The 13518-nt window shown below is 36.2% G+C and overlaps 1 protein-coding gene across 4 annotated transcripts in view; it reads left to right on the top strand.

Moving 5' to 3' along the window:
- Positions 1-2446: 2446 nt before the first annotated feature.
- LOC306857173 (IQ motif and SEC7 domain-containing protein 1-like) overlaps positions 2447-13518 on the top strand; it is a gene marked incomplete at its 5' end in the record, with an annotated part of 170815 nt that continues 159743 nt past the window's right edge. For 3 of the 4 annotated variants that reach the window (XM_079396928.1, XM_079396929.1, XM_079396933.1), the window contains one exon: positions 2447-2897. In XM_079396928.1, the coding sequence (XP_079253054.1) occupies positions 2611-2897 (287 nt within the window). The remainder of the gene's footprint in view (positions 2898-13518) is intronic. The other variant, XM_079396925.1, reaches the window with a different exon arrangement.

Below are 13518 nucleotides of genomic sequence, written 5' to 3' on the forward strand. Positions count from 1 at the left end.
GCTATAGAAGATTTAGAATTTTAAAATAGCCAATGCCAATAATTATGTGGTTGTAAATGGTTTTTTGTTGTTGTTGTTGTTATTTTTGTATGTAAAGAAGATGCATTGTAAGTTATGAAAACATTATTCCTGAATGTTCTCCAAAGGTTCAAAATATCCAGTTTTAAAACGTTTTTCCCATTTGATTATTTAGATTTTTGATCATTTACAAATGCTGTGCGACCTTTATTTTTGAATTTCCTCTAAACATTCTGAAGTAGCAATATTTAAAAAATGTTAAACAAAGTTAATAAAAAAAATAAATAAATAAAAAAAATTCCATGAATGATGTACAGATAATGTTTTTGAGCTAATGTTTTGAGAACATTATTAAAGACCAGATAACTTTGAATGAACATTAATTAATGTTACTGGAAGAACATGTGTTCAGAACTTTGAACCTTAGAACTTTAAAGAAGTTTGGAGAATATTTCCTGTTTTGTGGGTATGTGGGTTGCATAAAGTCTTGCATGTTTTTGTTTTTTGCAGTTCCATGTGGTGACATTAGTGCAGTACAAATTACACTGCTTTAAGTCTGCATTGGTTCAGCCGTGTCTGGATCAATGCAGCCTCACTGTTATGGCTGGTGGCACTTTATGACCTTATGTAATGTTATCAATGCATGCAGAAGGATTCAGCTGGACAGTTTATATATTATTTTTTTAATTACTGGAAAAGGTACTTTTTCAAAAGTGATTGGTCATAATGAGTTTTCTTTTGTTTACAACACATGACCTTTCCTATCCAAGCTTTAATTTTCCAAACCACAAAGTAATCTGAAACAATCAAAAAGTTAGAAAAATGAATCAAGAGATGACAAAGGCTTCTAAAAATACATTAATTTTTGAGGAAGGAATACTGTCTTTTACAGTAAAACTCAGCCCAACCTTGTCATTATTGCAGAGGCTTTGATGGCAACAGCGTCTTTGTGATCAGAGAGGATAAAATGTGAATTATGCACATTATCTGGTGTCTCTCCCTCATTAGCAGCACAATGCACAGGTACCGGAGCACCAAACAGCATATGCCTCGGCAGTGTCTGTCATGACAATTGGGAAGATAAACAGTTCCCCTAATCAGTTTTTTTTCTCTGTCTTTTTTATTTTTTGGCAGCTTGCATATGCTATGCATTCTACTGGACACGTGCTATAATTAGATCCCCAGGCTCAGTCATTTCTCTCTTTTATGTAACAATTTCAATCTTTCATTGTCATTTCAAACACTCAGATGGTGGCATGTAACTATTTATTCATCTCAACCAAGCAATACTCAACTGTAACTGTAATGAATTATACAAGACAATCACCATACGGACAAACTGAAATATAAATCAAGTAAATCAAGTTTTGGTTTCATTATACCATTGCACCAACTGGCATAAATATCAATCTTAAATGGGCAATCATGTTCTGTTATTGCCAAAGACAACCACCAGAGGGCACTTAGTGGGACTGAGCCGCAGGGAGCTGCTGGCTAGAGGTGTACAATTATATTTGAACCCACCCTATATATTTTGCATGTACTGAAATATGAATATAATATAATATACATAAATACACACACACACACACACACGTATAAATGTATATGTACATGTGTGTGTGTATTTATACGTGTATATGTACGTATGTGTGTGTGTGTGCTTTTTTTAAATGACATAATAAAATTGACTTATCTGAATCAAAATAAATATTACACAAAATATCCAATACCTTAATCTATAAGTTATACATGTCTTATAATCCAAAAATGACAAAAACAGAAAATAGCTGGAGTTTTAAGCATTTATGATTTAATGGGCCCTGGACATTATTTAACTGTCAGTGACAGCTGCCAGTGAAAATAAGTCATTGCATGAAAATATAACTCCTTTTTGTCTTCTCTGTAGCAGGAGTGGTTTGGATGGGTTTAGTGCACTTGTTTAAAGGGTACACATGACATGATCTCTGATCTCATGTGTATTTATTTACAGTTTACAGTATATGATAGCTGGGGGCTGTTTCATAAAACATGTTTACCAAACAAGCCAGGTTTATTTCAGTTATTCTGACTTATTTTGAACCAAATAAACTGAAAATAAATCAGACTATAAATAAACCTGGCTAATTTGGTAAAGGCCCCTGGTCTTCAGTTAATTCAGTCTCAAGCCTGGTCAAGCTGGTCTTGTTGGTCTCACAGTAAGACCAGTCTTTTTTTTTCAGCAAAGTTTTTTTAGTTAGAAGAACCATTTGACCACCTAAAACCAGCTAAGACCTTGTTTATGCTTTTTTTTTTTTATGTTCAGCAGGTAGTAACTGCTTATGTAATAATCTACCACGATAAACAGAGATCCTACCAGCGCAGCTTACCTTATCAGTCCTCCCACTGAAGGGTTAAACGGATTTACCATCCACGGAGCGGGTTAGTTATTGTGGCTCAGCGCAGAGCCTCTGGACGGCGTGCTGCAGCGGACAGGCGCTCGAGCGCAACTTCAGTACTCAGCACTGAGCGCCGACAGCAGTCAGCAGTACCAGCAAACATAAACAATGGCGGAGCGGCTGTAAATCCAGCTCAGCGGATCGAATTTTCCCCATGGACGGGCATTTCGCGTACATCGACATGGAAAACCCGTCCGAAAACCCCAGCAAGGCGGCGGAGTACCTCAAAGAGCTCAATAAAATCATCGAAACCCAACAGGAGTTGTTGGAGAAGCAGAAGAACCGGATTGAAGAGCTCGAACAGCAAGTGTGTGATCTTTGTCAAGAGAACGCGTGCTTGAAGGATCAGCACCAGAGGCACCTGGCCACCTGCAGACTGCAACAACAGGGCAATAGTCACCCCACGCTGGGTGCCATAAAGGAGAATGTGATCCAAGAAAAGTAAGAGTCCCACTTTTGCAAAGCTGTCACTGCTTATGTTTGGACTACGCATGAATGGAATATCTAAGCAGACATGTCAGCTGTACATGGTGCTCTTTAAAAGACTAGTTTTGATCAGTAGTGTTTATGTGTGGGTCTCAACGACAATGAACAGACTCGTGTCCCGGCTTTGGGTGTGAGTAAATACCAGTACTCAAATGTCACCGGGTGTGTTATTTATATAAAACGCCTGTCCGTATTAAAGTGAATGTATTAGATAACACTTAGGTAGCACTGTAGTCAGTTAGAAAAGATACATTAAAAGCAATTTAAAATACGGAGTACGGTTACGATGCTCAAAACGCTGTCTAGGCAGGCAGCTCGCGTGGACACACATCCCATGTCGACGGCATACATATACAGCAAAAATACGGTGTCTTCATAATTTTCCTGCAGTTTGACGTGTTTATCATTTCCCTCAGTTATGGAGACTAAACAGCGCGTGAAAGTTCTGAGAACTGTAGAAAGCTCGTGAGTATTTAATGGAGCAAATCTTGATTGGGTTGCCAGTTGCTAAACAACGCAACATCCTCTCAAGAACAAGGGTTTCGTGACCCAGGGTGGAAAGCAGTGTTTACACAGGTTTGAAATTGCAATAACCCAGGGTTAAGTGTGGAGTGAAACACACTAAAGAGGTCTGGCTGAGGAAAAAATATGAAATGAAACCGTTTTCCTCATCTCTAAGCTGCTGAAAGCATCTTTGAGCAAGTGTCTGATTAGTATGGTTCAATAGTAAGAAAGACATGAGGTTTAAAGTATGACTAAGTGTCCTCTCCTTTTAGCAAATTGTATTTTTCAAATATTTTTTTAAATAACAAAACACAAGACTTAAGAGAATTGCTCGCAAAACATCTGCTTTGCAGCTGCGATGGTTTTAATTGATTTCAGTCAGTCTTTGTACAAAAGTAATATGTGAAGTGAAATGGCAAGCATTCGCTGTTTCACTCAATATTCTTGTCAGCTCCTAATATATTTATTTGTACAATGGCCTTTAAAATGGAAAAAAAATCATATCTTTGTTGTGAATGTTTGAGATGGACTGTCCGTTAGGAATTCCTTTTCGATTCCATTCATAATACAGTGTTACGTCACAATGCTTTTATTGAAGAAGGTGCCATCAGATATTTCTAAGTATTCTAATCTGCTATTATTTTATGATGTTGACAATCAGGACCTCACATAGCTTCTGGTCCCACACTGCACGGTGGGTTTGCTGGCTTGCTGCAGTGTGTTAGGATTTCCAAGAGGATTCATTGAAAGAGATGTTTATCTGGCATATTTATGGAAATATGCCAGATATTTGGATGAGTCAGGAACATAAATTTCTCCCCCAGACATGTGGCATTTTTAAGCCTCATGTGGATTTGGATTTTAGCGGTATCATATTAGCACTGGCTGATCACTCATCATCTTTTATTTTTTTCATAATCATAGTTTATTTTGCGAATTCATGATTTATTCTGCTATGGCAATCAAAGCGGTAACCTTTTAAGAAGATGAGACCGTTTCATGAGCTACACTTGCACTTTCTACAGAACATTTAGTCAATAGCTTGTGTTGTAAGTCAGTATAGAGAGGCAGAAAGTTTGGCTGTCACCTTCACCTTTCTTCTAAGCAGTGCAGATTCTGTAAGATTGAAAAACTGTATCTTTTCTTGAGATCAGGCAAGATATAATTAAATTTTATTCCTGGCTCTACAATGACTGAGCTCTGTGGTGTAACATTAACAATTCATTTTTATTTCCCACTTGCTATTTGCTTTTTGCATACGCCTGACTTATCTGTGCCTGCTTGAATGTCAAAACAATTAAGTTCATAATATGCGCACTTTTCATTTTATTCTTTTCCACCTTTGGGCTGAATGGTTTTCGCTGGTACAGTTACAGTTTCCTTTTTCACTGTGGTGCTGTGAAATCAGTATTACAAAATATTTTTAGTTTTTACTACAGTGATTCAAGAGTTGTAGATGGTGTGATACTGTTGGTAAACATTACAATGGGCGTGGTGTCAAGGATGATGGCGTTCCAGTTTTTAGGTCTACTTTTTTCTCTTTTCCTTTTTCTTTTTTTGAGAAGAACAAAGTTCCTAGATTTCCCTCATGAGGGACAAATCAAGTAAAGATTGATTGATGCATCATTGTGATGGCCTTTGATGTGAATTCATCATTCATCAATTCATTTTTCCTAATTTTCCTTGGTATTGATAGTCAGAGTCCTTCAGTTCGCGAGGATTTGAGAAGATCATCCGCTTGGATCTTCTCACATCCTCATGATTTGAAGGACTCTGGGTTTAACACCATTGGAGAATGAGAAAAAGACCATTCCAGTTATTCTGCACCTTAGCTTATTCAGCAGAAAACTGGTGGTGTGAGGAACTGGCATTAACTTGAGAAGAACATGCGTGGTCACAAAGTCGGATATGTTATGTGATACAGCAGTACACAGTATCTTAAGACTCTGGGTTTATTACCAAAATAAAAAGGGGAAATATGACTTCACGTCACAGGAAAATACAGTGAAGCATGGATTTGACTTACAATATTATCACAGACATAACTTGACTTGTGACTCTTCATGTAGCATAAATGGAGTGGTCTTCTTTTTTGTGTTAAACCAAGTTGATTCAAACCCAAGCATTTGTGAAGATCCTGTACCTCCTCATGATTTGAAGAACTATGGGTTTCACTATGCAGTCACAATGAAGCGTGCAAATGTAATGTAGATGGCGGTCACTATAGTTGACTTTTTTCCTCATTCTCCTATAGTGTTAAACCCAGAGTCATTCAGTTCATGAGGATTTGAGAAGATCATCCGCTCCACTTTTCTCACATCCTTATGATTTGATGGACTCTTGGTTTAACACCAAAGGAGAATTAGAAAAAGACCACTGTAGTTATTCTGCAGCTCCTCACAGATTGACTAAATAACATAAGTTGGTGTTCATCTGGATCTTTAAGACAAGCAAGCATTTTCTTGAGGAGTGGATCTTGCATCTTGGCACAGCTGTCCATTAACAGTCCTCTGACTGGTAACTGTAGTACATTTGCACAAAGGCGAAGTTGTCACTGATAAATTTTGTTTTGTGGGAACATAGATTACATCAATGCATCACTATCAGAAGTTTTCCACAAACACATAATAGAAGGATTTTTCTTGCAGCAGAAAATGGTTTTTTGGTTCGCTAGCTGCCTAAAACAATTCAAGTCTCTTGTGCTATTCGTGTCAAAAAAGACAAGTCTTTTTATTTTATTCTGTTGGCACTTTGTGTTTTAAACATACATGAGCTTTTCGATTTCTGAAGGGGGTTTGAATGCTGAACAGCAAAATCAAAGCTGGAAGCAGCATGTGTTTAGCTTGGCTGGTCTTTTTTGCACCAGTCAGTGGCTCTGACAGGGAGATCGCCAAGTCATAACAGAGCATTTCTACACTTGAAGCTCTGCTCTGACAATCTGTTTCCTAGCTGCTCCATATTTTTTTCATAGGCTGGTGCCATTATCGCTTGTGACTGCTTGCAAGCACACACTGTGATTTAGAGTATGGCAGTGTAGTAGGCAATGAAGCTTCAGCCAATGATTTGTGTCTTGCGTTTCACCTTAGAAGGGGACTTTGCTATTTGCTATGCATTGTTTCTGCACAATGATGTGGAGAGTTAAAAGACTGGTGTTTTTTGCTGCAGCCGACTGCTGGCCCTCATGTCACGAAGCACTTTGCCACGTCAGCCTACGGCTTTGTGCTGACCGCAGCAAATAGCATAGACTGAAATGGCTTGTGAAGAATCTCTTGGTGATTTTTGTATACAAATGTCAGTTGATGCTGTGCTTGTGTGGAATTATCTAATATTCGCAAAGTGGGATCATCTTCTGTAGATATTTTTCTAGGAAGTAGTAGTAGCCAGAATGTTCCAATTTAGTTGGTTGGATTTTAAAGGAATAGTGAAAATTTGCTGAAACAGTTTTCAACCCCAGGTCATCCAAGATGTAGATGAGTTTGCTGCTTCATCAGAGAAGATGTAGAGAAATTTAGCATCACATCACTTGCTCACCAATAGATCCTCTGCAGTGAATGGGTGCCGCCAGAATAAGAGTTCATCCACAAGACTCTGTTCCATTAATTAACGTTTTGTGAAGTGAAAACCTGCATGTTTGTAAGAAACATCTATCATTAAGTCTTAACTTTATAAACTGCTGATTCCAGCCAAAATATGAGTTTATAGTCCATAAAAACATGCAAGTCCATGCAACCAAAGCTTTCAATGTATTTAATACAAGTAATCCATATGAATTGAACATCCAGGTTTTCTGAAGTGACTCCAATGCTTCATATGTTGAACCAGTTTTATTTTTGAAATTCTTCAGAATTGTCATTTTTGGGACAACTATACGCTTGAAGATATTTTTCCCATTTCTTTCTCAACAAAGGCTTACATTTTGTTTGTGGTCTTGTTAATGACTGTACAAAAAATATATATATATACTAGTTTCTAAGCCAATTTTTGGTACGGTGCATTCCTAAAGGAAAATATCACTGTTGCCAGGTTTATATTAGATAAGATGTTGCTCAAGGGAACTGCATAGAATCTCATGCCGTTCACTATGCAGTGTACTAACATCTCTAACTCAAAATCAATGGCTGGCAGATGTACAGTATACTGTTGCCAGAGGTGGTGCATATCCTTGGCTGCAAATATACTTTTCTATTCTCTTTGATAGCAAATAATTTTTAGTCTGTTAGAATGTAAAAGTCAGTTTACCATGTCACCTTTGTTTTCTTAGAAATTGTAATCTTTTGTTTAATAATTCCATAGAAAGCATTATATAGTGTCTTTGTGAGAGGCATAGCAAGCGGTAGCATGCTTACAATGTTTGTTCAGGTTCAGCAACCTGCAGCTTGTATGGCTGCAAATGGAATATTGATATCTCCAGTGTGATGGATAATTAAGTGTATGAATGGGATTCAGAGTAGCCCAGGGCAGAAGCAGAACATGTGCTGGCTATGATGTGTTTTTCCATAAGGGAGTAGCATCCACCTCGGATAGTGGAGAATGGACTAGGCCTGTATGAAACCCTTGGGTGGCCGTGTAACACTGCCATTTGAATACTAAGATGAGCGGCGTAAACAAACGTGAGGAGCTGTGAGGAAATGAAATATTGAAGGCATGTGTGACTGGGAAAATTGCTCCCTTGAAAATACAGTATGTGATAGGGCTGGACGATATATCTCATGCGATATGCATGCGCATCTCGTCAGTGGCTTGTCAGTAAACAGTGAGCCAGATGTGCATGCATATCGCATGCGATATATCACCCAGCCCTAGTATGTGATTGTGTATGTTAAATATGTTACATAAAGCTTGAGCTATAAGACTCTGAATCACAGGTAGCTGAGGCTTAAGGGTTTCAATACAAGTTAAACTCAATTGGTATAGCATTAGTGGCATAATATTGATTACTACAAAAGTCAAGGTTATGGTGGAAGTGATATAAAGAATAAAATGAATGCAAAAAATGTATTGAAATGAAATATGAAAATGCAATATTTGAGTAATATTGCTTTTTTGTGCTATTATGGCTCATGGCATCGATCTATTAGTTGCAATGCAGAGGCATGGGATATTGTTTACTGGTGCAGAACTAGTTCCAAATTGGAACTCCTGTCATAAAATGTGTGTTGCTTGGGCTTAGCGTTCTAATATTTCGTCCCAGAAGTAAGAAACCTCACAGGATCTGGAAAAGTGAGGAACTTTGAAAAGTGTGCTGCAGATGGCATATGATTTAATGAGATGGCAAGGCTTAGAGTTATATAATGATTGTTAATTCACAGTAGGAGAGTGTCTCTCTGTTTATTTATTTGTTTTTTTACATGTCTCAATGCGCGTTGTGTATATGAAAGGGCTGACAATATGTGGCATATTTTTCCTACTTATGAATTCTGTAAACAACTGTAAATTCAAGCCTATCAAAGAGCAACATTTTCTGTCTTAAATTGGTTTTGTGGTTTAATTTTAATGCAGATTTTATGCAATAAGTGTTACAAAGCATATCAATATTTTACAATTATATAATGTGATTAACTGCAATAATAAATATTGTATATATAATATTGTATATTTGTATATTTATACAGTTTAACAGTTAGAGGATATTTAATATTACAACACAATTAATTATTATAACAATTATTTGTTATTTTTTTGCAATGTTTCCCCCTTGTTTTGTTTATGGAGTTAGAGGAAAGCTGAAGGCAGCAACAGTAGAGACCTGTAATGTAAATGGCCATAACTATCTTCACTCTCAACTAAAAATGGCCTTTTACTCTGCAGTTCATTCATATTCTTTGATGAAGCGAGATGATGGTCCTGGGTTTAGAGAATGGATCATATGATGACCATTGCCTTCCATTTGTAACGTTGTGATAGGGATTCTCATGGGATATTATCAGCTGGTTAAATGGAGACCATCTGTCATGTAGCCAATGCAAGAGATATCCTATAATGGTCGAGATGATCTTTGTCTGAGCCTGCCAGCAGCATTTTACCACACTGAGCAAAGAAAAGGAAAAATCGTTCCGTTTTGTTCCATTTAATTGCTCCATTGTTTGAGTTTTATGTGTTTTAGCTGGCTGGTGTTTCAGATTATAAGACTTTGTGTTGTATTTAAACGTAATTACCAGAGCATGATGGGAAATGTGTTCAAATGAGGAAAAAGATTTCTTACCTCCTGAGGCAGCTTTTGTCAATAAGACTTGCTACTTTATTTGCCATCATTACTTTATTTGTGTTCTTGATTGGGAGGCACCTGGAATATGCATAGTTTCCTACTTTGATTTGGAAGTGTCATACAACCACGGACAACTGTCAGTGAGCTGCCTTACACCAGTGACCAACACTAATTGACGATTGATTCTGCAGTTGATAAGCAGGGCCTCTAAGCTATTAGTCACTGAAGGCCTACAGCATGAGCCGAACCTGACAAAGAGGAGCTTTTATTGAATTCTGACTGAGGGAGCTCACTGAGGAAACATGGTTCCTTACATGCCACACTGAATGATGGTGATTTGGGTTTGGGAACATTGTTGAGACTAAGTATGAGGGACACTTTGTAGTAGTCTGTGGATCTCTCAGGACAAAATGGGAATGAGAGGCAGTATTTCACAGTGCATCAGTACCAGGAGAATGTTACATAATATATAGGCATTATAGACAGGTGGCTCTCATAAATTATTCAAGAATGTGTCTGGTTCATATGTCATCTCAAAATTAGAAGAACAAAATATTCTATTATTCATGTATTTATTTATTTTTTTACCTAAAATGTTATATCTATGTATTTTAAAGAAAATTAAGCCCATTTTAAGAAACTTTTTTTGTGTTGTGTGGCATTTTTATGATCAAAATATTTTCCCTACTATCTTATTATGGTAACCCTTTATTTTAAGGTGCCATAATGCATAGTAATTACCTAATTATGTACTTGCCATTGTACTACATTAAACAAAATGTGCTTATCATGTAACTAAGTTATGTAATTTGATTTGAATAATAACTTGTAATAAATTGTAACTTTTTACTTAAAGCCTTTATGTATAATGCATTATAAAAGTAGTTTTAATGTATTAATTATGCCTTGTAATGCACCTTATAATGCATTGTACAATCTCATGAATAATTGTAACCACAGTTAATACATTATAACACTTATCAATTCATTGTTACACTTAATTACATATCATATTAATTACACTGGTATCGCGTATCTTGTCAGTGTGTGCACTTGCTTGGCCATTTTTAGTGATTAATAGGAAAGTGGGTTCAGCTGAATTGCAGTAGTGATTTGTTAGATGGGTATAAAAAAGGTTATTATACCGCGGCAGCGGTCACGGCAGCCCTCGTGTGAAGCCCTCTTAGTGTGAAGACCAAAGAGTGTAAAGACCATCGACTCAACCGTGCGACTCCACCGGGCTAGGACACCGGCAAAGGATATAAGTATCGCTTTTTATTTTTATTTTATTTATTTTTTTCCTTTATATGTTTACTATTGAAATGTTGTTGTTGTTGTATGCATTTGTCAATTTTATTTAATTTCTATATTTTCTTAAATGGGTGTGTATAGAGTATTTACAGAGTGTTGACTTTTAGTTTTAGTTACTTTTTCTTATTTGTAAGTCGCTTTGGATAAAAGCATCTGCTAAATGACTAAAAGTAAATGTAAGTTATGGAACAGCCTGTTATTACAGTTTGCAATTATGTAGATGTAATAGGCAGCTACTGTTACACATACTATATTGCCAAAATGATTGGGTCTCCCCCTTCTAATGAACATATTTGACTACTTTAGTAATTTCTATGACTACAAATCTTAATGTTAAAGCATATAATGATATTCTATGTAACTGTGTGCTTCTAATGTTAAAGCAACAGTTCGGACTGGAACCCTTTTCTATTCTAACATGACAGTGCCTCTGTGTATAAGGCACGGTTCAAAAAGACATGATTGATTCAGTCAGTGTGGAAGAACTTGACTGGTCTGCAGAAAGCCAAGTCCTGATCCCAGCTGAACACCTCTGGTGTGACTTTATATGCAGACCTTGAGCCAAAAACTCATCACCAAACAGTACACTTAAGTACAATCTTGATGCACTTTAAGTAGCTTATATCTGTGTACTTACATTTATAATTACGTTGTATAAAGTTTGCAACACATAGGTAACAATCTTTTGTTTACATAAGTAGCTGTGTAACAGACTCGGTCTGTTACGTAAAAGTAGCTGCCTATTACATCTACTTAATTACAAACTGTAAGTACAGGCTGTTCCATAACTTAGTTATATGGTAAGTACATTTTTAAATAATTAGGTAATTACTCTATAATATGGACACCTTAAAATAAAGTTTTACCATTATTATCATTACTGTAATAATAAGTCCATCCAAGATGTAAATGAGTTTGGTACAGATTTGAAGAAATTTGTCATTACATCACTTGATCACCCATGGATCCTCTGCAGTGAATGGGTGCCGTCAGAATGGGAGTCAAAACAGCTGATAAAGACATCACAATAATCTAGTAATCCACACTACTCTAGTTGATCAGTTAATGTCTTGTAAAGTGAAAAGCTGCGTTTGTAAGAAATGAATCCATTGTCAAGGCATTTTAACTTAAAACTGTTGCTTCTCACCATAATCCATAATAACTGTTCCTACACTGGAAAAAAGTGTTGTCCTCTCACATCAAAATCCAATTATTTGTTTACAACTGGACTGATTTTGGGGCAGATAACATGTTTAGAATGTCATGCAACTCAACACACACATCAGTATTAATGATAGTTAGACACTGGAAAAAGCTCATAAATGGGCGTGGAGGAGGCACTCTATAGCGCCACCTTTTGTCAAAAATGGGGGGGGGGTTAGTTTTAGCTACAGACACCCAACTCGGTACATATATTGGTCTCATCAAGCCGGACAACTTTCTAATTTACAGTCATTACTACTACCAGCAGGAAGTCAGCTATTTTTATTTTAATGTGGTTATTTTGCAAAATCATGCTGTAAATAAATTCATACTCCTCCAAGCAGAAACAGGTAATTCACACCAAACTTTGTCAACATAATGCCAAGATACTGAAGATGCTAAATTGCGAACAGATTTGGGATATTTTGAACGGTGTGGCGATGGTGATTCATTAAAGTACAAAAAGATAGCAGTACTTTTTTTTGTATCTTAAGAGGAGCTTCCAAACACTTCATAAAAAATTACATACACAGAACAAGTCATTCTGAGGAAATGTGATTAATTTCATGAATTTACAATACACTATGGAGAGCAGAAAATTAAAAAACTATCAGATATCTGATGTCACTCTGCTTCTGTGTGTGGGGTGGGGGGGTGACTGTGTGAGTTGAGTGTGGGTTGGGGGGGTGGGTGACTGTGTGAGTTGAGGGGGTGGGAGAGAGAGAGAGAGAGAGAGAGAGAGAGAGGGTATGTTTAAACTTTTGATGCTTTAATAGTGGTTTAAAAGTAACAGTAAAACAGTTCAGCTGACAGATGCAGACTAAGCTGTAATGCAGGCAAAAATATTTCACGAATACTTAGATAAATAAAATCATTAAAAAATGCTTATAAATCATTAAAGGTTTTGATAACACTTTATAATAAGGTCTCATTTGTTAACAGTAGGGAATGCATTAACTAACATGAACTAACAATGAAAAATATATTTTTACAGCATGTTAAATCTTCATTGATAGTATGACCTTTTTAATGTTAGAAAAATAGTCATGTTCAAAAGATACAAGTTTACATTTTAATAATGTATTAATACATTTTGGACTTAATATTAATTAACATTAATAAAAGGTATATAATTATTGTTGATGTTAACTAACAACAGTTAAATAATATAGTTTTTTTAACATTGGTTAATTCACAAATAACATTAAGTATGAAGAAAATATTTTTACTTTATTTATTTGTGCTAGTAAAAATTATTCATGTTAGTTCATGGAAAAATAAATTGTTAAAAAATGCTTATAAATCATTAAAAGCTTTGGTAACTATAGTAATGTCTCATTTGTTAACATTAGT

The sequence above is a fragment of the Barbus barbus genome (assembly GCF_936440315.1).
Source record: "Barbus barbus genome assembly, chromosome: 37".
In the NCBI taxonomy this organism is placed as follows: domain Eukaryota; kingdom Metazoa; phylum Chordata; class Actinopteri; order Cypriniformes; family Cyprinidae; genus Barbus; species Barbus barbus.